Source organism: Spinacia oleracea, chromosome 4 (assembly GCF_020520425.1).
Source record: "Spinacia oleracea cultivar Varoflay chromosome 4, BTI_SOV_V1, whole genome shotgun sequence".
In the NCBI taxonomy this organism is placed as follows: Eukaryota; Viridiplantae; Streptophyta; class Magnoliopsida; order Caryophyllales; family Amaranthaceae; genus Spinacia; species Spinacia oleracea.
The window spans coordinates 167,212,813-167,238,586 of record NC_079490.1 but is presented as its reverse complement, the minus strand read 5'-3'; the positions used below and the strand labels follow the sequence as shown (position 1 = coordinate 167,238,586).

General features: G+C 34.9%; 3 protein-coding genes across 4 annotated transcripts; 2 read left to right on the top strand and 1 right to left on the bottom strand.

Annotated features, from left to right (window-relative positions):
* The first annotated feature begins 1,588 nt into the window (after positions 1-1,588).
* Positions 1,589-8,969, top strand: LOC110790862 (chloride channel protein CLC-e). 2 transcript variants are annotated; one of them, XM_021995624.2, is made up of 7 exons: positions 1,589-2,179; positions 2,296-2,692; positions 3,474-3,671; positions 4,018-4,481; positions 5,468-6,025; positions 6,810-7,018; positions 8,324-8,969. In XM_021995624.2, exons 1-7 carry the CDS (start codon positions 1,736-1,738, stop codon positions 8,379-8,381), a joined length of 2,328 nt encoding a protein of 775 aa, XP_021851316.1. In that variant the 5' UTR covers positions 1,589-1,735; the 3' UTR covers positions 8,382-8,969. The 2 variants fall into 2 exon arrangements, with proteins under 2 accessions (XP_021851316.1, XP_056698435.1); XM_056842457.1 differs by having other exon boundaries at positions 4,003-4,481.
* A 685-nt stretch (positions 8,970-9,654) lies between these two features.
* On the bottom strand, positions 9,655-11,883 carry LOC110790872 (uncharacterized). The gene is made up of 2 exons (XM_021995635.2): positions 10,668-11,883; positions 9,655-10,176 (listed from the first exon to the last, which is right to left on the bottom strand). Exons 1-2 carry the CDS (start codon positions 11,548-11,550, stop codon positions 9,917-9,919), a joined length of 1,143 nt encoding a protein of 380 aa, XP_021851327.2. The 5' UTR covers positions 11,551-11,883; the 3' UTR covers positions 9,655-9,916.
* A 5,391-nt stretch (positions 11,884-17,274) lies between these two features.
* Positions 17,275-25,566, top strand: LOC110790860 (uncharacterized). Its single transcript, XM_021995621.2, has 8 exons — positions 17,275-17,613; positions 17,713-18,057; positions 18,262-18,545; positions 18,681-18,809; positions 19,490-19,612; positions 24,340-24,447; positions 24,760-24,938; positions 25,045-25,566. The coding sequence occupies exons 1-8, from the start codon at positions 17,466-17,468 to the stop codon at positions 25,166-25,168; spliced, it is 1,440 nt and encodes a 479-aa protein (XP_021851313.1). The 5' UTR covers positions 17,275-17,465; the 3' UTR covers positions 25,169-25,566.
* Positions 25,567-25,774: the final 208 nt, after the last annotated feature.

The following is a 25,774-nucleotide window of genomic DNA, read 5'->3' as shown; positions in this document are numbered from 1 at the left end:
TTTTACCACCTAAAAAAATCAAAAAATTGTTTTTAACCACCTAAACAAACTAAAACTTGTATTTTACCACCTAAAAAAAGTTTAAAATTAGTTTTTTACCACCTGAAAATTGGAAAATAGATTAAAATGTTAGGTGGGGCGCCACAATAAAGGTAATATTTCTAATGTGTTCTCTTTTTCTACGATTTCATGTACTTATCTATTTTCTCTTCACCCGTTTCCTCATTTTACATGAATTCACTTAATTTTTCACCACCGTTAATTCAAAAAATTGACAAAAATTAATGGAAGTAAAGAGAGAAAGGTAAAAGAGTTAAAGAAAATCACATAGGGAGTGTAAAAAATTGGAGGAAAATTGAAGTAGGTAGCCATACATAAGGTTTCATCAATTTTTTCGTTTTCGGGTGGTAAAAATTTTAAAAAACAAGTTTTAATATTTTTTTAGGTGAAAATACAAGTTTTAATTTTATATGGTAAAAAACAATTTTTTGATTTTTATAGGTGGTAAAAAACAATTTTTCCTTTTTATTAATATGGAATTGAAGATATAAGGCATTAAGACAAATGAAAGATCCAATTTTACCTTTTATATTTTTGGTAAGATTCGGTCTATTTATAATACGGAGTAAGGAAATAATAATACATTTATTTCAAAGTCATGTATATTAAGCCAAATAGAGTGACAAATGATAAATCCAAGGAAGAATTTCACTTCTTCCAAGGAAATCAACTTAAAAAAATTGTTGATTTCCTTGGAATTATCACTTCCCGAGTAGAGTATGTGAATAACATAAGTTTATAAGACTATCTTCAATAGAAGCTCAAGCAGGCCAACAGGGGCTTAAAAGGAGAGAAAGTCATGTGAAAAATAAGCCCACCCGAATAAATTATCACAAATAATAATAGTTGTTGACAAAATAAAATAAAATGTTGGAAATTAATAAATGAGAAAATAATTTTGAAGAGTTTTAGTGTTTCACCATTGAGCATTGAGTCTCATAACAAAATACAATGAATATTATGGGGCGTTTTGCAGGTGTGAATGAAAATTGACGATTTGGGAGGGAGATAGAAGTTAAAAATTGTTCGGCAACTTTTGTGTAAGATCGTTTTGATGGTTTTATTACTAAACTAATTGGTTCCATTGCTAACTAATTATTGTTTTCAGTATTTAACTAATTGGTTCCGATGCTTAACTAACTGTTTCAATTGTTTAACCAATTGGTTTCATTGCTTAATTTATATAACATCAAAACGATTTTGTGTAAGATCGCCTTATATATTGTAAAAATTGTTATAGGAGAATCGATAGAAACATTAATAATCCTTATTTTAATACGAGTAGGTTGGAAGGGAATAAAGTTGAAAAATAAACGTCAATTTACAAAAATATCCTTATTTACTCCACTTCTCCACCTTTGTCATTAATGGCAATATAGTCATTTGAACATTTTTTTACCTATAAAGATGCACTAAAAAGTAAAATTACGTCAACTGTTTTACGCCATGCGGACCCAGACCCGGACCCGGACTCTGACCCGGACCCGGACCCTAACACGAACGATAAATGTCGTGAGATGGTGACTATGGTGAGAGCGCACATCAGCTTATCCAAGATGAATGGAGGAGAGTAAAGCTGGAAAGGTCCATGGAGTATTGGAGTGCGTAAGCGAGTAAGAGAATGTTTCCGATGACGGAAAGGTTAAGCTGGTGGATTCTCAGAGGTAAATAGACAATGCTAATGGTGGCCGCACCTTCTTCCACCTGGAACAATATTTTCTTCTGTAGGAATGGAGCTTCCAAAATGCATCACTTTTGGGCCTTGTCAATATCAAATTCGAGAATACCGGTTGTAAACTACGCTTACCTCCGTCACCGCCGCAATTACCGCTCCAATTTCAAAGGAGTTGGAGTAGTAAAGAAATCATTAACCACCGCCGGAGACGATGATCAGTGTTCGGATTCAGAGGAGGCTGATAACAGCAGCAACACCAGCGGCGGCGGTGGAGAAACACCAGTAATAGCTGAACAGACTACTAATACTAAAACTAACAATGGAATTCTGGCCGCCGCAATTCAGCGACTTCCTCTCTCGCTTGGAGAAGCCAATTCTGCGATTATCTCCGCTTGTTTGGTTGGCCTTCTTACTGGTTTCAGCGTCGTGCTTTTCAATAATGCGGTTTGTAAACCCTAAACCCTAACCCTAATTTACATTCATCATTCAACTGTATTTCTATTGATTTGTATCTTTTTTCCCGTGAATTTTTAGTTAATTAAAGAACACAAATTCTCTAGGTTCATGAATTGCGTGATTTCTGTTGGGATGGTGTGTTATACCGAGGTGCATCATGGTTAAGGGAGGAGCCTCTTGAAGTAACATGGAAGAGGACTATATTCGTACCGGTTTGTGGGGGTGTGATTGTGGCTTTGTTGAATAATCTTAGGGATGGTTTCGATGCGCCTGAACGAGGAGATTTTAGAACCATTCCTAGAATTCGGGCCGTGCTTCAACAGTTCCTTAAGTCGTTGGCGGCTTGTGTCACTCTTGGGACCGGGAATTCATTGGGTCCTGAAGGTCCTAGTGTTGAAATTGGTTCTTCTATTGGTAAAGGAGTTGCTTCTTTGTTCGGTAGGAGTACCGGGAAAAAGGTTCCTCTTGTTGCTGCGGGATCAGCTGCCGGGATTGCCTCTGGTTGGAACTCTTCAACTATATATTGTAATGCACATATCCCATTCTCTGATTAAATAGGAGCCACTGCTTGGTGCTTAATTACTGCTATTATAAACTGTTTTAATTGTGTATGTGGTGTGTTGTGTTTGTGAGTCTTGTGACGTCTAATTTTGATCACTAAGTGGGGAGAAATTTACCCTTTTGTAGAGTCGAGGGGATGTATTTTCTTGTTGGACCAATCTGATACTTATCACGAGGTTAGAATGACTGAATGAGCGAGTCTTTAACGAGGGAATGAATGTTGAGGACAAATAGAGAAGCCTGGTTATATGTATAATGTCAACTTAATTATGGAAATGGCATCACATTTATCAATCACTTCACAGCAAAAATTAGGTTCTAATTGTGTTGTTTCAATTGTTTGGTTATTTCTGCTCAAATGTAGTATTGGAATTTGCCAGTCCTTTGGCTTCCGCAATTCTGGTGGTAAGATGAATGCTAATGGCACTAAGCTTTCGAAACTGTACCACCTTGGCGGCCTGGCCCACTCCTCGACCGCTGGAAGGTGCACTTTGTCGGTAGAAGCAGTACAATACTACCATCAAATCTCTTTAAGCATCCTTTAATTATCATCTGAGTGTTACAAAATTATACAGTCCAAATGTTATGTTGGAGTGATTTAAAGTCTTAAAGATGCAAGATTATTTTGCTTCTTTTGCAGCATTATTTTTCACGGTTTATTTCAGTAACATTAGGGGTTTCTACTTTTCATTTATAACCTGTTTAATTTCTTTTTACACAGGATTCAATGCTGCTGTAGCTGGCTGCTTTTTTGCTGTAGAGTCTGTTTTATGGCCATCACCAGATGCAGATGTATCACTTACAAATACAACCTCAATGGTCATACTCAGCGCTGTCATAGCTTCTGTTTTGTCTGAAGTTGGTCTCGGTGCTGAACCAGCATTCAAAGTTCCTAATTATGATTTCCGTTCTGCAAGTGGTAAGAGTCCCTTCTCTCACAATTATTCAGGGTATAATGCTACAGCATCAAGCATGAATGTATCCTCTGTTTCACTGTCCTTCACATACAAACTTCTTGAATACTATAAGTAATACCCAGACCATCATAAAGAGACTATTCCTACCGCTCTATGCTTTCGAAATTGTTATCATCTAGGGTATTTTTTCTGTTTACTTGTCTCCATTTGCTAGAGGGGAGGTTTTGTACATCTTGATTCTTGACCGCTTTATTGCTGTAGACCATTAATTGTGAAACTGTTTAAATGAGTTTCTTACTTATGAAATCATGATTTCGATTTTCATTTGGTTAGCTTTTGAATTTTCAGAGCTCCCGCTGTATCTTTTGCTGGGAATTCTGTGCGGCTTGGTTTCTTTGGCCTTGACTAGGTGTAGTACTTTCATGCTACACGAGGCTGAAGAAATTAAGAAAGCTGGCGGAATACCAAAAGCTGTATTCCCTATAACTGGTGGATTAGCTGTAGGGCTCCTGGCTTTGGCATATCCAGAAATTCTTTACTGGGGCTTCCAAAATGTTGATATCTTGTTGGAATCTCGACCATTTGTGAAAGGGCTATCAGCTGACCTACTGGCTCAACTAGTGGTTGTTAAAATTATTGCTACTTCTTTTTGCCGAGCCTCTGGATTAGTTGGGGGATATTATGCCCCATCACTCTTTATTGGTGCAGCTACAGGAATGGCATATGGAAAATTTATTGCTTTGGCAGTTTCTGAATTCCGTCCAGTCCAGTTTTCCTTCATTGAAGTGGCATCACCACAAGCATATGGCCTGGTACCAATTATTATTTACCTCTTTGTATTTCCATGAGTCGTGGTGAATAACCATTGTCCAATGTTGGTAAAACTATAGAAATTCTGAACTTAAGCCATTTTGATTACGATGAGGATATTATTTGAATGCAATTGTTGCTTTGACCAGCATATAGTAGGTAGTTTTGTAGTTGTTTTTAAATACCAGTCATCATGTTCGTCCTGGATTGCGGACTTGGATTCCTGAGTTTCTGTTTGTGATCTGTCTCTGTCAAATAAAATCTCTAACTATAATGTTGGGTCTCCAGATGTTTTGTGTTGTTTCTTTGAGATTAATGTCACAAGTCACAAGTGTAAAGAAGTTGCCTTTTCACCTTTTTGGAACACTAAAACACTCTGAAGTTTCAATATAATTCCTCATACAGGTTGTTGTTATTACTTTAATTATTTTATCTGCTCGCAACAATGCTTCAAATTGAGGCATTGAGCCATTGATTTGATTGAATCTGCAAGTTATGCAAACAGGAGCTGTCATAGTATTTTCGGTTTGTGGGTAGTCACTGCACTCTTTATCTGGTGCTTATTCTTTCGTGTATTGCTACCCGTCAATCTTTTTTTTTTAATGTACTATTTAATTCAACCATTTCTCATTCCTGATGATTCCCGCCTTGAACCACAGAATGGAAATAAACATATAAAAAGGAAATACATTCATCGGAGTTTTGTGATTCTGAAACCAGGCCTGGCCTTTTGCAGCCATCATATACTGCTATTAAAAAACACTTCTCCTTATCTTGTTCATGAAAGTTGTTCCTACAAAGTAATTCGAATTACAATTTCACACTAACTGATACTATTTCAGTTGGATGCTTAACAGAACGTGAATTGTTCAGATTTATTTATGATCTGATCAGGCTAAGATTTGATTCTGCCAACCTATGCATTGATGCAGATTTCCCTGCAAGTTTGCATCAATTTTGATTATCTTGTTATGTTTGAATGCTGCAGGTTGGCATGGCTGCTACTCTTGCAGGGGTTTGTCAAGTACCTCTTACGTCGGTTTTGCTTCTTTTTGAGCTGACTCAGGACTATCGGATAGTTCTACCACTTCTAGCAGCTGTGGGTACGTCTTCTTGGATTACATCTTCAAGGATAAAGAGAACAGAATTGGGAGATGGCAAGAAAGTTAATGAAAGTTCCCTTAAGATTCAACAAAGTGATGCATCAAACAGTAGTACTAGTCCACCCTCTTCAAGTTACCAATACCCTATAAAAGCATCCAATACAGATAATATATGTGAAATCGAGAGCTCGAGTTGTTTTGATGGTTCTGATGCAGAGACTGAAGAAGTGGAAAGGAGAATTTTGGTTTCACAGGCTATGAGGACAAGTTTTGCAACTGTCTTAAGGAGTACGTCACTTATTGAAGCGGTGACTCTCATGCTTGAAGAGAAGCAGTCTTATGCACTTGTTATTAATGAGGATAGTAATCTGATTGGCATACTGTCACTAGAGGACATCCTGGAGTTCAGTAAATCTGCTCAAGCAAAAAGAAGAAAACCTGAGGTATAGGTGCTTCCGTGCTTGTCCTTTCTATTTCCTCTGTTTGCATGTGAATCTTACAAAATAGAATCATCTGTTTATGGATCTTTGTTGTTGATCCTCCCTAATTAGAATTAAGCAACACAAAGCAAGTATGTGAGTCTGGTCCCCTGATGAAATTTTTTCCGAGCTACTGTCATAGCTTGTTAAAGTTGTTGAACTGATATTTCTGTGTTAATTCTTGTTAACTAGTATAGTTTTTCACTGTATACTGGTTTGACTGCCTCATTGCCCTCAATCCCTCATCTCTAGAAGCACCCTTTTTCTTTCACTTTGTAGTTGACAAATCCGTGTGAGACCTACACAAAACGCTCCTTATAGTTTGGAACCTTGAATCCTCCCTATCACTTTTGGTCACATGTTCATCTACAGAATTAAATTTCCATCTTATTATTACACACTCTAGTATCCTATTTGGTTCAACTATCTTCTACTGTAAAAATAAACTTTTTTTCTCCTGACCAGGAAAATTTGTTTTGTGGTTTTTCGGATTGCAAGACTCGTGCCCTCCTCCCTCCTTTTTTCAAATTAAAACTAATTTCACCATCATTTTACTACAGGAAGTGTATCCCTTTTAAGGGTAGTACTGTAACTGAAGTATGGATTGTCATATCTTTACCAATTGAAAAAAAAAATTGCAATATACTGCAGATTTTCACTAAGCCAGGAGTTCTGCATGAAATGGAAGCCACCCTTGTTCAGTTAGTCATTAGTACTAATGAATTTTACTTATCTATACATGTCACAGGAGATTTTAGTGGCAGATACATGTTCACTTGTTGGTGAAAAATGTGAGGTGATGTGGACGGCAACTCCTGACATGGATCTTCTCTCCGCTGAAATAATAATGATCAGGCATGGATTAAGTCAGCTGCCTGTTGTCTCTGAGCTTGGGAAAGGGTGCAGAGGTAAACCAGTGGGTGTTATAGACATGCAGTGCATCAAGCTAGCTTGCAGGTACTTCTGATCTGTTCTGTCTTCTGTTAGAGTGTTAGACATGCATAGCATTAGGGCTTGATACCATATGTTTCTGGCATTTTGTGAAATGGGTTTTGAGTATTTGACAGATTAAATCATCTTTTGTCTATGCTAGATGGCCAGGTACTCTGTATAAGATATACTGCTGTCAATTTGATGATTAGTTTGGATTGTATGGGTGAAACTAGTAGTTTGTGCATGGTATTATGCCATGGTTATTTAAGCTAATGTCTTAACTCTTAGTTACTAGAAGAGATTTCTTTTACCTTAAGCACCTGCATTGCACAACTATACTCTACGCCTTTGTTATTTTAACCTTTAAAGTATTATGCCATGGTTATTTAAGCTATTAGTCTTAACTCTTAGTTACTAGAAGAGATTTCTTTTACCTTAAGCACCTGCATTGCACAACTATACTTTATGCCTTAGTTATTTTAACCTTTAGAAAAGGTCAGATAAGGACTGTTAGTTTAGATTAGTTCTAATAAGGGCGAGTCAGTTTAGTAGTTCTAATAAGGGCTTTCTAAGTTCGATTCAGAGCTAAATACGAGTCCTTTTAAATTCAGATAAATTCATTCTCAGATAAGGCATAAGGGCCAATGAGTTCATATTAAGGCCAATAACTTAAACAAGACCTAGTAAGTTTTGTCGGGCTCATTTAAGCTCAGATAATGGTTCTGTAGTTGGAAAGAATGAAGCCTACATCACAGATGACTCTTTCTTAGGGGAAAAGTATTGTAAATGTTTCATAATATGGCCCAAGTCTCACTTGTACGGCTTGTACCTATGTTTGACACTTGTGGCCAAGTATGAGTGACTAGTATATGCTCCCTTCGTTTCTTTTTGTTCTTTACGTTTTCCTTTTTGGGTGTTTCAAAATGTTCTTTACATTTCCTTTTATATTATCACATAAATGCTTTAATATTCTATCAAAATTTGTGTTAGATGATTATTTTAACCAATTAAATTCACTAGCTCATTTAACTTCTCACACTTTTCTATTGGGACATTAATTTTTTCTCATTTTCCCAATATCAGATTTTTGATAAAAGTGAAAACATTATAAATAAACGTAATTTTTCTTGTTTAAATAAAAAAATAGAGGAATCTCAATGCACATTAATTAAACGTTAATAAACGTGCAAAAGGTCAAACATAAAGAACAAAAAAAAATGGAGAGAGTACATAGTATTATGATACTTTAGGGTTGCTAGCATTTCTTCAATCTAGACATTCATCTAATAAATCTTGGTAACTTTATCTCCTTATCTTTTTGCTGTGCAGAGCTGTTGAATATCTGAATGAGAATTTCAGATCAGCTGATAGGGATCCGCTCAAGTAGAACGGGTGGTGAGTCTTCACCGTGATTATATCTTTGAAAGTCAACCTGCCAGAGTCCCGGTCATCATCCTGATAAAATCCGGAAGAAGACTAATAACCTCAACCCGAGTATTGAAAGGTGACATGAGTAACTCCTTGCGTCTATATAATTGTCCCGGTTTTGAATGAGTCGTGATTCCAGGGTGCGAAAAGGTAAAGTCTTTTCCATTTTCAGATTTCACCACAATCAAGAGCCAACTAGGACTGGTTTAATTTATCTTTGTGTGCATTCTTCATTTCTGGGTTGGTCGTTGAAAGGTTATTGTCTGGCTTCTGTATATCATTTCATGCTTGAATGCCATTTAAACAGGAGTTACACTGTACAGTAGTGCTATTATCATACAAGTAACTTATTTAAGGGGGGTGGTTCACATTGATTCTATTGAGCTAGAGGGAAATTCGAGTATAATGTAAATGGGTACGGTATCAAAATCTCTTGTATTAGGATTGTGATGGAGCATGTTATGTTTCATACTTCCATGTACAGTATATGATACTCCGTAATAGGATTGTGATGTCCTATATATTTGTACCATTTTGTTTAACTGTATAGTAGTTGGTATCCCGGTTAGGATTGGTACTGTCAATCGAGTATACAACGAGCTTGTCAAAATCAGAATTCTACTTTGAATCGGAAGAGACTCTTGGAATCGAAAGGTAAAATCGGATCTACGAACAAAGTATAATCAAGATTTTATTCTCATAATTTGTTGAAAGTGCTTATATTATAGGTGCAAAACTTAATAATTTAAATATATACTACATCTGTTTTAAAAAGATCTTTACAATTACTATTTGAATGGACTTTGGTGCAATGTTTGACCGTTAATATATCCAATTGTGTATGGTAAAAAATTATAAAAAGTTGATATTTATAAAATACATTTTGAGACGAATCTAAAAAGATATATCATGATAATTTTTTATAGTAATAGTGACAATTTAAGGTCAAAGTTTTGATTGTTGGACACAATTTTCAAAGCGTAAAGACCTTAATGAAACGGAGGTAGTGGCTGTTTACTAGTTAAATATTTATCAATTAATAACTTTCTCAAACTGAGGTATTAACAATATTTATCAACTAATAACTTTCTCAAACGGAGGTATTAACAATATTTATCGATTAATAACTTTCTCAACATGATTCAAATTTACGAGATTTTTGCTAGTCAAGAAAAAAAATGTAGAATCATGAGCCACGATTCTATGATTAGAATCGCGATTTGAACAACCATGAGTACAAATAAAGAGACTCGAATCACTCGATACACTTGGTATAAATTTTGGATGCATTCCATTACCATTACCATTAAGTAATTTACTTAGCCATGATCACTGATCAATTACTTTGACATGGTCCACAAAAACATTATAAATACAAAATTAAGAAAAGCTTAAATTTCCCAAGCAACAGTTAATGGGAAAATCTTATTGTTTCAAAACAAATTATAGATAAAACAAGTATAAATAAAATGCCTTTGGTGTTACTGTAACTGATTAATTTTCGTAGCTAAAGATAGGCATGACAAAGAACTTCATCATGCCAAGGTTGCAGTGAATGCCATTATGTTCACCACAAGCAAAGTAATGAGGCTGCCATTTGGTAAGCTTGAACTCGAACCCCTTACTGCCTCCTTGGGTGGTAGTTGCTATTCTCGTTGCGTTGCTTAAGTCGCACTTTAAGTAGCTCCTCAAGTCCGGCAGCAAGTATACACTGTGTCCTGGTGCCCCGTTTACTGGCGCGTTAAATTTGAACACTGCCAATACCATTGAGGTTAGTTTTGCATAAGGAGAACGCAAACATGCATAAAGAAAATTCAAAATTAGGGTTTAGGAAACTCTTCTGATCATAACAGATTAGCAGGGTTTTACTGTTTTACCTAAGTTGTTCTTGTCAATAATAAAAAAACAAATCCCAGGCAGATTTTCATTAGTATGCATACATTATAGTATTACATGATGATGAGTTACTGTATTGAGTAGAACATCATATCAGAGCTCTTCTACAACACTTTGGTTTCTAGGATATTATTCATGTCTACCAGGAAGCTAACCAGACAGCAGATTGAATTGCAAAGGCTGGTTATTTAGGTAGTAGTAGTATTTATATTGATTCTTGTGATAGCCTGCAATTAGTCTCGATTGTAAGCAATGATTGCTTAGGTGTTCCCTTCGTGAAGAGGGCTTCCTAAGTTATTTTTCTTACCTTACTTTAAAAAAAAAAATCAGGATGACTGTAAATACGTACCTAGGACATCATTGATATAAAACGGTCCGCTTTTGAGAGCCCAATCAGTGTAATTGAACCCAAAATTCCAGTTACTGGAGCCTCCAACGACAATCTTGTTAGGTCCACGAGTGCGATTTTTGTGAGAGAAGGGCCAGCCACTACCACTGCGGCTAAAATTGTAGCCCGCAGGAGGAGCAGGCCATCCACCCTGTCCCTTAGGAGTTCCAGCCGGAGCAAGCCACCCACCTTTTCTGGGCTGTTCCTGAGGGGTACCTGCAGGTGGCACATCCTGACCCTTTCCCCTACTCCTACCCTTTTCGGGTTGTCCCTTAGGGGTACTGGCAGGCGGCGTATCCTGACTCCTCCTCCAACTCCAACCCCAACCCTGTCCCTCAGGGGTGCTAGTAGGCGGCGTGTCTTGACTCCTTCTCCCACCCCGACCCCAACCCCAACCCTTTCCCGAAGGGGTACTAGCTGGTGGCGCATCCTGACCCCTTCTCCCACCCCAACCCCAACCCTTTCCCGAAGAGGTACTAGCAGGTGGTGTATCCTGACCCCTTCCCCCACCCCAACCCCAGCCCCAACCCTTACCCCAAGGGGTACTAGCTGGTGGCGTATCCTGACCCCTTCCCCCCCTCCAACCCCAACCTTGTCCTTGAGGGGTACCACCAGGCGGTGTATCTTGACCCCTACCCCCACTCCATCCCCAACCCTGTCCCCAAGGGGTACTAGCAGGCGGTGTATCCTGACCCCTGCCCCCACTCCATCCCCGTCTCCATCTCCAGCCCCAATGTTGTTTTGTTGATGCCTCTAGCTCCTTGTTGGCAATGCATGTTTCCAACAAAGAAGCTCCCAGTAATGTAAGCACTAAGATACATAGTGATGAATTCATGGTAGCCATATATACTACTAATGTATTAGCTAGCTAGTAATTAAACAAATGAGAAGTGTAAGGGAGGTTAATTAGATTAAAGTGGGATTAATGGTGGGATGATCATATTCTTTGTTGAAAGGGGTTTATATAGGGGATCATATAGTGCATATTTGTGGAACAAAGATTACGTTTAGACGATTCGAGAAAATTCAGTTTGTCAAAAATAAACAACCCTTGGACTTTGCAAGTGATCTGAAGAGGGGAATTGAAGCGTACATGATACTATAGAGTTTAGTGGGTTGATTAGTTGGTAAAATTACAGGAAATTAAGTTAACGAGAAATCACCTTCTTGGTTCTAAGCAGTAAGAATTCCACTAATGCGTAAAATTCACACTTAATTAGCTTCTAAAGGGTTTAATTAGTGCGCATTTGCCAATTTTGTTGACAATTTATACGTAATTAATTAAGTTGTAATGCAATGGATCACTTTGTTAATATTGACCAAAGTTTAAGTTTGGCGAAGCAGCAATGTACGTGTGGTCCTTTACTCATCTGTAGTTGTGACTCTTGTGAGACTAGAGCTTTAGGATTAACCACTGAACATTTAAAAATTATCGCGGTGAAAAAATGATGCGATTGTGACATATAAGTGATGCTATAACAATAATAATAGCCGTACATGCAAAAACTGTTCCATTAACGATGAGAAATTCCATCGTTAAAGGCCAATAGTGACAAGATTTCCTGTTGCGAATACGTCATAAATGGAGGCCGTCATTTATGGAAAATTCCGCCATTACCCTGTCATAAAAGTCATTTGCGATGGCTCCCGTCTTTATTTAGTTGTTAGCCCCGTCGCAAAAGGCATTTGCGACGGAATTTTTGGTCCGTCATTTTTGGGTTGTCATTAATGACTCAAATTCTAGTAGGTGTCCGACTTGGTTTGATCATTGAAGGATTGGTGTGTGAGAAAGTGTTTTATTTAATTATTTTCCATTCGAGTTGATATCATCAACGACTAAACAAGCTTTGTTTAGTAGTAACTCATTAATTAAGTGAATTCATTTTTATTTACATGCTTGAAGTGTTTGAATCAACTGGAAGTTATGGATCATGTACACCCTGTGAAACTGATCCAAACTGAAAAATTGTCCAGAATCCCATACCCATCCCGCTATAATACAAGTTAAACTTAACTACAACTACTTCTTGAGAACCCTGAATAGTTCTTAAAATAATGTACTTCAATCTCGAAAGTATAAATTGGTCGATCATAACTTGATCGAGCCTATAAAATTAGCTTACAAATGAATCGAATTTATTTTAGCATAAACCGGCTATAAAAATCTCAAAATCAAAAAGTAATTCAATTCCAAAAAAACTTGATTTATCAATCTAAAACCAAGTGATCATTTATCCACCTCTAGTTAAACTAGGTATGAATGTGTGGGTTACGAATCAGGTATCAATCCCACTTGCATGGACCCGGTCCACGCTATAATTAGCATGGACCAGGGTATTTTTGTAAATTAGCAGTGGTGGATCAGGAATATTTCACGTGACCTAATCCACCTCCTTCCCCTTCTTTCTCTCCCTTCCCACCGCACCACCCCTTCCATTTTCTCTCTCCTCCCTTTCTCAATGGATTTCGAAGAGCACTAGTCTATCTACAACGACGATTTCGATGATGATTATGATGACAATGAGCCTCTCAATGGTGGTGATTCTGAATCTTCTTCCGACGAAAATTCTACCATCGTCGGAGAGGGCAGTCGGATGTTGCGACAAGGTTGTCTATGAGGTTGGTTGAATCGATTTTTCGTGTATAAAAATCACTGCGAAAGGGCAACCGGATGTTGCGTCAAGGTTGTTTCTAAGGAAGTTGAAGCTTGAGTTGAATTTTAGTGGATAGTAATCCTTATGGGATGAAGAAAACCCAGAAAAATATGATACTCGAGCAAGACCATTTTCATTTACAAACAACTACGAAGTAATTATTTAATGGTGGAAGTCCAAGTACTCGGCACAAGCTAACCTTAATTCTCCTCAAAATCAGTTTAGTTCTCATAATGATTCTTGCTTTAACTAGATCATTTTGGTGGACAATCTCAATTACTATTTCATCAACTATTTAATTGCTTAATTATGTATACACAAAGATATTTTATATATCGCATAGAAATAGTTACTTGTTTTATATCATATAGTAACTCTTTATATTATATAGTTAATATTATATATCATATAGTTAATGCTATCAGATAGAGTAATTACATATATAAAAAATAAGAGTAATTATATATTCATTTTTGCATACAAAAAGAGTAAATTATAGAAACTATATCTTCAGAATAGTAACTATGAAAAAAAAAATATAACCATTTCGATACGAATAACTATTCTATTCAAAGAGTAACTATATAGAAAAGTAATTTTAAATGTAGAACAATTACTATATTATAAAATAAACAATATGATATAGATGCTTTAAAGGCCATATAGTAACTATATCTTCATAATAATAACTATGAAAAAAAATATGGTCATTTAGATAAAAATAACTATTTTATCCAAAGAGTAACTATATGTTATGTAACGTAGCTATATCTTCATAATAGTAACTATGAAAAAATAATAATATAGGCATTTCGATAAGAATAACTATTTTACCTAAAGAGTAACTATATGTTTTGTAACGTAACTATGTATTCATAATAGTAACTATGAAAAAATAATAATATATTCATTTCGATAAGAATAACTATTTTATTCAAAGAGTAACTATATCATATAAAAAGTTATTTTAACTGTAGAACAGTTACTACGAAGTATATTATAAAATAAACAATATAATATAAAAAATTAGAAAATATATGTTCTGTAAAGTAACTATATCTTCATAATTGTAACTATGAAAAAAAAATATAGTCATTTCGATAAGAATAATTATTCAATCCAAAGAGTAACTATATCATATAAAAAATAACTATAGAACAATTACTATATTATAAGATAAACAATATGATATTGATTCTTTAGAGGTAATATAGTAACTTTTTCTATTATATAGTTACTATTATATATCATATAGTTACTAAATAAAAAAGAGGAAGTATATCAAAAGTAAGAGTAATTATAACTCTTGAACAATAATTAAGAAAAACATTAACTACATAGTTGTTTTAAGTTATGACATTCTAATTATTTGCATCTATTAAATAAATCACATTAAACTCAAATGATTTTTGAACTAAAAAATATATTAATCGCCACTTCCACACACATCCTTCCTTCCTCTACCACGTCCTTGGTTTTCATTGTTGTCAGGATTTTCTTCTTCTTCTCCTACTTTTGTTTTCCTTGCAGAAGTTATTCTTTGCACGACTTCAATTATGGATGCATCATCTTTGTATTTCTGAATCAATAGCATATAAACTAAGTTAATAATTTAACATTTAAATATGAAAAAGTAATATAGTAACTATTTTAAACATATAGTTTATATTATACATCATATAGTAACTCTTAGATTTAATGATGGTAAGATACTCGCAAAACTGCAGATATAGTTATTGTTATAGTCATATAGTTACTGTCATAATAATATAGTCACTCTTATTATTAATAACACAGAGAACAAAAAATTATGAATATAAAAAGAACATAATAATAACAAATCATGATAAACTAAACATAGTACCTATTTCAAATATATAGTAACTATATAAACCATATAGTAACTATATAAAACATATAGTGACTATTATTATAATATAGTAACTATTGTACACATATAGTAACCATTATAATCATATAGTCACTATCTAAGAAGCGAACAAAAACATACTCTAAATAACATAGTACATAATGTAATCGTATAGTAATTATTATTTATCAAAAAGTCACTATAAACTGTTCATAACATAATAACTATCTTAAACACATAGTTACTGTTTTAAACTTATAATAACTTTCTAAAAAAATATAGTGACTATTTTAAACACATAGTTACTGTTTTAAAGTTATAGTAACTTTTAAAAAAATATAGTTACTCTAAAAACTACTACTAACATAAACACAACGAACATTCCAGTGACTATTAAAAACACTATTTCGCAACATAAATTAAAGGTGACTATATCATTTATATACTAACTATGTGAAACACTAACCCTAATTTCAACAAAACAACAAACATTTCAAATCACTCAACAAAATAATAACTATTGTACACATATAGTAACTGTTGTACACATATAGTAACCATTAAAATAATATAGTAACTATTGTACGCATATAGTAACCATTAAAATTACATAGTACCTCTTTAAACCATATAGTTACTGTATTACTCATATAGTTACTATTTAAAATCGTGAAGTCACTGATCGAATTCGCGAAGTGAAAACGATATTTCGGTAAAACACAAACATTAATTTCTTCAAAACAACAAATATTTTCAATTTTAAATAAAAATAGACTTAAAATTCTTTAAAAAACAACAAACCGAGATGTGATCTCTAAAAATTCTTGCGAAGATTTGTAGGCGAGCGCAAATTATTCAATTCAATTTCGGCAACGACGAACCTCCTTCTTGATCTACTACTTCCTCCAATTTTTCCTCATCTAATAGACCCAATTATAAGAATTATAAGATAATTACGAAGAAAATTGAACAAAACCTAGAAATTTGGGCTAAATTTTGAAAAGCATAGAGAGAAAATGAAAGAGAATGAACAGAATATAGATCTGAAATTTTGAAAAATAAAAAAGTTTAAAACGTATATAAAGTGGGTTAGACACAAATCGCATTGAAACTCTACAAAACACATAGTAACTCTTTAAAACACATAGTTACTGTTATACGCATATAGTTACTATTTAAAATCACAAAATAACTGTCACGTGACAGTTACATATGTTGCCCATACAAATTACTCTGTTGCCCTGGTCCACGCTAAATTAGCATGGACCAGGTTTATATTAGTGTAAATAATCGGGTATAGTCGGTATGTAGATTTTTATCATGGTTTATATGGGCTTTTCTTTGTTGTGACTTGTGACTTGTGTCATTACTCACTAGTCTTACATTCACGCGATGCGTGCTGAGAGTATATATTGAAGTTTCAAAAGGTCTTGCGCGCACAAGGTGTACAATAAATTTATTGTACACCAAGATAACTTTAACCCTTTTTTTTAATAACTTTAACCTAATTTCGATTAACTTTTATATTAGTAAAAAAAATTGATAGATAAATATTTTAAAAGGTTAAATGATTAATTTTATACATAATTGAAGAAATAAGTTTTACTAAAATGAAAAAATTTATTACTTAAAAATAGATAACTTTTACACATATAAGCTTAACTTTTAAGCATTTTGGGTTAACTTTTACTTCGGTGTATAATATTTATTGTACACCCATTGTAAATAAGAATTTATGTTGAAGTTTTATTCGGGTTTTAGGGTTTTACAGAGGGAGGAAGTTTGAGGTGAGAGAAAGATTCCAGTTTTGGAGAAAGGCAGTAAAATAATTAGGTTTGGAATACAATTAAATTGAAAAATAGAATGGGGTAGTTTAGTCTTTTACATGGGGACACAAAACACGAGGTTACCGAAATGTCATATGTGAAATTATGGGTTAAGGTCACTTCGACTTTTGTCGGATTGCGGTAGGATCGGATCAGTTTTTGGCGGCTATGTTATCGGGCCTAAGCTTACTGGGCTGAAATCGAAACAATACTACAACTCTACAAGCCTGCAAGTAAATTAGCTTCTCCAGGTCGGAAAGACGCAGAGAAATCGACAGTGACGACGAGTGATACTGGAAATTTGAAATCATGACAAATTAGAAACTGTAACGCCATTTTCGCCAAAAATCTGATCTCCTTCGCAAAACCCTACGCCATTTTTGCAGTGCAGAGGTAGGAGAGGTAAACCATGGGAGGTCCGGCGACGAAGAGGGCGATATCACAGGAAGCATTCGACGAAGTAGTGAAAGAAAACATGGAAGATTTTGACATGGAAGCTGCCGAAGCTCTTCAAGACGCCATTGATTCTCTCACTCTTCAAGGCGTCGATCTCTCTGGTAATAATTCCTCTAATTTCGCACCAATTTATCCTCAATTGATCTTTTAATTTTGGATTTTGAGTTTTGTTTGCATTTTCGTTGATTTGTGTTGGGAAGGTATAATCACCTGCGTGCCGGGGGAGAGTTTGGTGCAGGATAATCCAGTGTTGAAATCGATTGAAGATTTAAAGAAACATTTTGGTGATTTGGAGTTTGAGGATGAGAGAGAATTGAAAAAGTTGTCGCCATTGTTGCTTAACCTCACTAATCTTTGTGATCCTAATAGAAATAATACTGAATCTGATACTGATAAATCCTCTGTCGATACGAATGCAAATGCGGCGATAGCTGCTAGGAATGGGGGAGTGGAATTGGTGACATCTATTTGTGGGAAAGTTGCTAGTTGTGGGAATGAGGAGGTTATTGTTTCAGCTCTCCAGGCACTAACTTCATTGCTTCGTGGTATGCTTTTCTTTCCGAGCTTGTAGAGTATTGAAAATGTCATTGAATGTTGTTTAAACTTTGTTGATTTGGCTTCTCAATTGTGTTCAGTTTGCATCACATTGGCAAACTAATTGTAGTTAATTCCGGTTGCTAATGTTTACAATGTGATAGTTAGAACTTGCTAGTTGTTGCATTTTGTGTGACCGACTTTCTATCACTCAGATGTTCAGACTGCTCAAACCTTTCAGAAGTGTGGCGGCCCGGATATTGTCATAGGAATCTTGCAGCAGGGAACTCAAAATTCTGAGCTGTTGAATGCCTGCTATTCTGTGATTGCTGCCGCGGCAACTGGGAATGAAATTCTTAAGGAAGCATTCGTGAGTTTGAAAGTTGATCAACTCCTGATCAGTACATTAAAGGGGCAAAACAAAGGCAGCATTCCTAGTCTGTATGATGCTATACGCATTTTACTGACTCCTGATGATTTCCGTGTTGCTGCTTCTCAAGTACGTTAGGATCACCCTAGCCTATATGGACTTGCACTTCTGATGTATCTGCATTGATTTACATTTCACTTTGGATTTATTTTTGCAAGTATTTGGTTTCTTTAGTAACTTTTTTTACTGTATATATGCTTGTAGGTTTATGGCTATGCTCGGCAGTTTGCAAAAGTTGGAATTCCTGAAGCTCTTGTTGACACGCTCCATGAGGGCCTTATTTCACCCTCTCTAGTTTCAGCATGTGTAGCCCTGAAGGCTGTTTCTGTGAATGTAAGAGCTTTTTCTTAATTGGTTATTTTGATTTAGCATTATTGCATCAACTCTTTTCATGGATATGATAATTTTGTGGAGTATCAATCTCGCGAAATTACATCTATTTTGATTTCATCAATATAAGATGATAGCATGCCTTATCACTGGAAACCAACATGTACTAGAGTAGGTTTATTGAACTGAACATGACATGGAGGCTCTTTGTCAAAATTATTAAGTGTGTTCATAGTTTGAATAGATACATGTCCATTTGTCCAACTAGCTTAAGAAGGTTTGCAGATTGGAGTGAGTATTAGTTGCAGGCTCTTCCTATCAAAATTTCTTTGCCATTTCTTTTGAGTTTTTGGTATCTTTTGTCCGTGTTTCTGATATCCCATAATTACGTGAAGATTTATTTTCTATTGATTTAATATTCATCATTTTCTGGAAACGCCTATCACCGTATCTATTCCCCTGTATTTTTCCTTGTTCCTACAACATTCTTTAGCACCTTTTTTAGGATGAACATCATGTGAAAACAGGCCGGTGCAGATACTGGAGGCTAACTTCCATTTGTAAGGCCTACATGTTAACACAGGATGTTTTGATATAATATTGGTCTAAACTCTAAAGTGAGTCTTGGGGATTGATTCATGAGATTCACCTGCTCACTCCATCATCTGGTTCCGTGGTTGCAGGATGAAATTTGCAGAAGTATAGCTGATAAGGGTGGCATTGATGCTGTTCTCCGATGCATTGATGATAGTGGAGAACAATTGAACAAGACTGTAGCCCAATCCTGCTGCTCTTTATTGACAAAGGTTTGCACTTATTGCTTATCTGGTAAATGGTTCAATGATTTTCCACAAAAAATATAACTTAAGAAGTCGATAAACACGGATTTTCAGACATTTTCACACACGAATAAGTTTATTTCGGAAAAGATAAGTTTTTTTTTTCCAGATAAAATAAGTTCAGCTAAGTTATGATAAGTTCAAATAATATAAGTTCAGACAAAAGAAGTCGAATAAAACGGAGCCATAGCTAGTAGCTATTGATTTGTTGTAAACAAATGCTCTTTTTTTCTTTTTCTTTTTGTTTTGTTACCAGAACTTGACAATTATTATAAGACTCCTAAAAGGAAATCGAAACACCTGTCACAGGGCAGCGGATCTATTTGTTTTGTATTTGGGTTAATTACCATGAGCAATGATGACAACTAATTATCATCATTATCATTACCCCATTGCCTCAAAGAGGCTCCCGCAAGAAGCGGGGTAAGGGGGGGTCGGACGTAGGCAACCTTACCCCTGCAATTGCACTGAGGGTATACCTCCCATGCTAATCTAATATACATATATAAAGGAGGCATATTTGCTGAAAGATTAGAGCGCCACCTAGGATTACTAATGGTTTCGGCCAATGAAAAATAAGATTTTTAATTTCTTTTTGAATTAAAAAAATCAAGTGACACGTAGATAATTAATAGGTGTCACGTAGATATTTTAATTGATTAATTACTAATATATACAACTCCATCGAAAATCAAACACTCTAATAATTAAAAACTAATCGATTTCCAGGTAGATAATTAATTAGGCGCCACGTAGATATTTTAATTAATTAATTAATCTATATACTATACTAAAAGAGAGGAAATCAATGTGGTGATGACAAATGTCACTCATTGATATATTTTTTTACTTAAAACTTCTAATTATTTATGGTAATAAACCAATTACATTACGAAATACGTATTTACTTAATTATGGCAATAAATTTCTTAATTTAAATAAACTACTAAAATAACACGTTGAAATATATTGTGTATACATCAACACATTGACTAAAAAAGCCTATACAGAAAATCCACTTCAATATCACAATATTAGAGTAGGTCCTATGCACACAAGTATCTATAAAATTATCATTTGACCATTTTCTTAAATTTTTAGTCAAATATACTGAACCTTTTCCGTAAAAAGTTATTTAAAAAGAAAGTTTTGGAGGAAATATTTTCACCAGAAAGTGACACGTGTCATTCTTGTTGCCTGTTTTATTATACCGTATAATGTAATAGATTTACAATGTGATAATAAAATAAAAATAACAAGGTTGTCTAATACATCTTTTTATTTTTTTAAAAAAATTAACGTACATCTATTAGCATGTATTAATAAAAATATTTAACTTAAATTTACGAATGACTAATTGTATGTATTGTCAATTGTTATATAAAATATGCGTCTTATATTGACTGCGGATATGTATAATGAATATTTACCTTTGCTTTAATATTCGAAGTACGGAGTAGTAAAACATGTTTATTGAAAAAAAATCGTATCAAGGTTGTGTAAAACATGCTTATTGGAAAAAAAAACTGTTTAATAACTTTGTATCTTTTCTTTCTCGAATTTATAATTTCTACTTATCCTTTTATTTTTTTTTTATTTTTTTGAGGGGACTTATCCTTTTATTTAATAGTTCCTTAATCTTTTAAATGAAAAATAATATTAAGAGCTTTTTAATTTCATTTTATATTATTAGTTTCTTTGCCTTTGATCGTTTGATGGGTAGTATATTTGAATTTATTTTACATTGTAATCTAATAAAAAATCCTTGCGCATAAATTCAGATAATGGAAATCAATGTGGAGCGATATGTGGAAATCAATTGATTTTATATAAAAAAAATCCCACTATCTCCCAACATACTTATTTTTATATTAAATTATACCTCATCCGTTCTTTTTTAAAAGACACAATTATTTAGGCACGTTTGCCAATGCACGATTTCAAACATGAATATCTTCAATTATACATAAGAAAAAATTATAAAAAGTTAATATTTAAAAAAAATTTGTTGAGACGAATCTAATAAGATCCCGCACGACTATGTTTTTTTTCGTAAGTATAAATCACAAAAGGAAGTCAAATGAGCTTGTGTGAATAGTGTCAAAAATCCAACTGTGTCATGTAAATAAGAACGGATGAAGTAATATATAAGCTTATTATAACTTATCGTATACATTTCCGTGAAAAGAATCTTGCAACGATTAAATTTTGACGGAAAGTGTTCATATTATAATGTTTTGCTTATTTACTCAATTATGATAATAAGACATTGGAATTGTGGAAGACTTTGTAGTAGAATTTTAAAATTCAAAAATCTCTTACCAATAAAAAAAATGTTGAGTATAGGGGTGGGTTTGAGGCGAGTGCGGATACATGGGTGGGTGATAGATCGGAGATGAGTTTTATTTTTTACCCATTAAGAAGGAATGGGAGGGGTGAATACCTTTCCTATTGTGGGTGACGGGGATAGGGATGAGATAAGTTTAGACGAGTACGAGTTTGGAGAACCCCACCAGCCTGAAAGTCACGACTAGCTGAATAAAGTAAATAGCGGGGGAGGTGTTAAGTGGTCGGGTAATGATGTAAATATAAAATACTTAAGTAGGTATGACTATCAAAGTGAAGGGTGGAGGAGAATAATATTATGAGTGACACATGTGATGAATGGATATGAAAATAATTTTGTGTATATATGTACACTTATTTGTTTTTTTTAATAAATAAGACATCAAACGGGGCAATAACAAATTTATCCATCATTAATTTTAATTAGGATAATGTATATGAGTTATGTGTGTCCAAAGTATAAAGTAATCAGATAACCAAATTGTCAAATACTCTTAGAGTTTTAAAATTCAAAACTATGTCAGTCTCAGCCGTCTAGGGCTTGGTTTGAGGTGGGTACGTGTGGATACACGGACGAATGATGAAGGAGGTTAATTTTATTTTCCACCCGTGAGGCGGGGATTAGGACGGGGATAAGTATCGTACATATCGTGGTGACATGCATGGGGATGCGAATTTTAGGCAGTTACAGGTGTTGAGTGACCAACCTCACCCCGCTTCGAAGTTATTTCTAGATGAATAAAGTATATGGTGGGGGGTAGGTGTTAAATGATCAGGTAATGAGGTAATGATATACTGTAGATGATACTCATGATATGGAAGTATTAAATGTGTATGACTATCGAATTAAAGAATGGGTGAGAATAAAATTATGTTTGACATGGGTTTTGAAAGGGAAGAAGTAAATTTACCTATGTACCCTTATTTTTATTTTTTCAATTTGTTAAATAAATAAGACACATAATGGAGACAATAACAGATCTATCCATCGTTAGGTTCAATAAGAAGATTATTTAATCTCTATTTGATGATAATTGTTTATAGCTATAGTTTAGATATGCAAATTTAATTTTCGATCATATGATAAATCGTGCATCGCACGGGTACTATACTAGTCTTAATGTATTTGGGGGTATACCTCTCTAGGCCCACTAACTGTACTCTTGTACAATAGGAAATATATCGGTTTGATGTAAGTATTATTTCAATTGCTGTGCTAGAACAAAAGACTTTGGAAGCATGCACCTCAGTATGGCACTAGGTCTCATAATCTAAATATAAAGCACCTGAAATAGGGGAAACCTGCTCAAGAGGTGTTCTGAGGATTATTTTTCCTCTTAGGCTCTGAGCCTCTGACAAGTGACAATCAAGTGGAGGGTGAGTCAAGGAATGAATTTTAGTTTGTTAGAGTGACAAAGTGGCGGCTAGAGAGAATGTTTGGCGATTATGAGGTATTGAACGTAAGAAACAATGTTAACGTGCTCAAGTCTGTATTACGGCACCAATCAACGGGATATCCGATATGTATAGTCATACTTGAAAAGATGAGCATTCTGCTATGGATTACAGACTAAAAGAGAAAGATTATGGACAGAAAAGAGAGATTAAAGGAAGAAGAAATATGATGATTAGTGAAGAACAAGTAACAATATGACTGTATTAATGCTAACCAAGGTGAAGTGCACCAAATACAGAATAGCCAATCATTCGAGAGGAATGACACTCCCCCAATTTCTACTGACTGACTGCTTTCCACAATTCTTAACATGATTCCCTCTCTCTCGTATGCTCTCTATTTATAGAGCTAACTAGCTAGGTTATTCTTTAGTAATACTACTCCCTAAAATGCCCCTCTCCTTAATATTGATTCATGCTTCATAGCACATTCCTCAGTACTCTAGACGTCATCATCTTTAATGGGCCTCCTCTTAAGTTAGGACCCCATGGGGGTTAGACTCGTTGAATCAGGAGGGTAGATGATACTTTTTCATGTCCTGAGAGTTAAGCTTATCCAGGTCTAACTGGAAACAGACATGAAGTACAATGTGCATGAATGGATGCATGTCCCTTGTTAGGGCATTTCTGTGGGTTTGCGGTTTACCACAACGAGGCAGTTTCTAATAGTTTTGTCTGCTTCATTGAGTTGTTTTTTTCCTTGGAAGGAAAGGTGTAAATGTGTTATTACAATTGTGAACTCAACTGTTTTGATTACTTGTATTGTTCCAAAAGTATCGCTTGCTTTTCCTGTTGTTTTTCAATTTTCACTCACTTGGCTGTAGCTTATTGATACTGCACCTCTATTGCTTTCTATGAGTGAATTCATGAAGCTTACCTGTTGTATATTTTAGCTGGCAGGAAGTGATTACAATAAGAGTGCAATAGTAGAGAAAGGAGGTATGGATAGATTGATCAGGCTCTGTGCCAGATTTGCGGATGAGCCATCTGTAATACAAGAGGTGAGGAATATGCAAACGTTTAGTGTGGAATTTGTGTGATCTTTTAGTGACCAGTTATCGTTTGATAATTGGCTTACATAAATTTAGTAACTCTTGCTGTCGTATTAAGCTCTGATCCGTCATATACTTCTTTGTAATATTGATTCATCTTTTTGACCTGGCTAGCAAGCAACTATTATTTACCTTATTGAATGAGCTAGTTCTAACTAGCAACGATCATAGTTTTTGTTGTTGAGTTTGATCAGACTCTGATGTGTGCTTTTGACAGGCATGATAAGTGAATTATGTAGTAGTAATCATCTTGTTCTACAGGTTATGTATATAATTAGTGTAATCTCCCTGAGATTACCTGATCATGCATCTCGTGCTATAGAAGCTGGAGCAGGAGATCTGGCTATCCAAACCATGCAAAACTTTCCTGCAGCACAGCTGTTGCAGAGAAATGCATGTATAATGATACGGAATCTTGTGGTTAGAAACCCTGAAAATAGGTAAGCACGATGTAGTTAGTTCCTAATGAGCTAGAGAAGTCCATTAGATTTGCACAATGTAACGATTCCACGGCTAATCTATTTTGTTATCTTCCATCGTTTACAGAAAAATTTTGCTTGACAATGGCATTGAGAAAATCATCAGAAAGGCCAAAGAAAGGCATCAGAATTGCAAGGCTGCTGCAACAGATGCTCTACGAGATTTGGGGCTTGATAACTATAACTTATAGTTCTTGCTGACGCTGCTGTACAAGAAAATCTACCACTGGGGTACAACTTACAAAGAAATGTCTCTTGCCTCCATAAGAAGTAATTTTCTTCGCTTGACTTAGATCAGACTTGCTGTTATTGTCAATGCATGTTTGTGTGGTATCATGAGGAATCTAGCAAGAGATTGATGAGCATGTGGTTGCACACCGGAATGGTCTCAATTTTTTTGATGATTAAACATTTAAACACTAGCTTTAATACCTGGCATGCTCATGAATAGAGAAACAGAAATCAAGAGTATATTCTTCTCTTTGGTTCTTTTGCGCTGCTGCGAGTAGATTGCATGTCGTATTGCAAGAATATGCTATATATTGGAATTCACCTATTTGAAAGAATCACCATGCGCCTTCTGTACAAAGTGCTTGATTAAGATTACGCAATTTTGTTTTTGGAAACCTTAAGTACCTCTTTTGCTCAGTAACTCTACTTTCTGGGTTGCTTCGTGTTTTTCTGCATTATATGTCATTTATCTGTTATTATTTCAGAGGGTATTGAACTTTCCCAATTATGTTGCTACTGAAGGGAGGAGGAAACTTCTACCACCACCACCACCACCACCTGACCAA

Coding starts and splice junctions, on each gene's coding strand:
- LOC110790862 (XM_056842457.1), top strand. CDS start 1,736: ATGCTAATGGTGGCCGCACCTTCTTCCACCTGGAACAATATTTTCTTC. Junction 4,482..5,467: donor CACCACAAGCATATGGCCTG/GTACCAATTATT, acceptor TGAATGCTGCAG/GTTGGCATGGCTGCTACTCT. Junction 6,026..6,809: donor CAAAAAGAAGAAAACCTGAG/GTATAGGTGCTT, acceptor TACATGTCACAG/GAGATTTTAGTGGCAGATAC.
- LOC110790872 (XM_021995635.2), bottom strand. CDS start 11,550: ATGGCTACCATGAATTCATCACTATGTATCTTAGTGCTTACATTACTG. Junction 10,177..10,667: donor TTATATCAATGATGTCCTAG/GTACGTATTTAC, acceptor TGGTATTGGCAG/TGTTCAAATTTAACGCGCCA.
- LOC110790860 (XM_021995621.2), top strand. CDS start 17,466: ATGGGAGGTCCGGCGACGAAGAGGGCGATATCACAGGAAGCATTCGAC. Junction 18,058..18,261: donor ACTAACTTCATTGCTTCGTG/GTATGCTTTTCT, acceptor TCTATCACTCAG/ATGTTCAGACTGCTCAAACC. Junction 24,939..25,044: donor GTTAGAAACCCTGAAAATAG/GTAAGCACGATG, acceptor CATCGTTTACAG/AAAAATTTTGCTTGACAATG.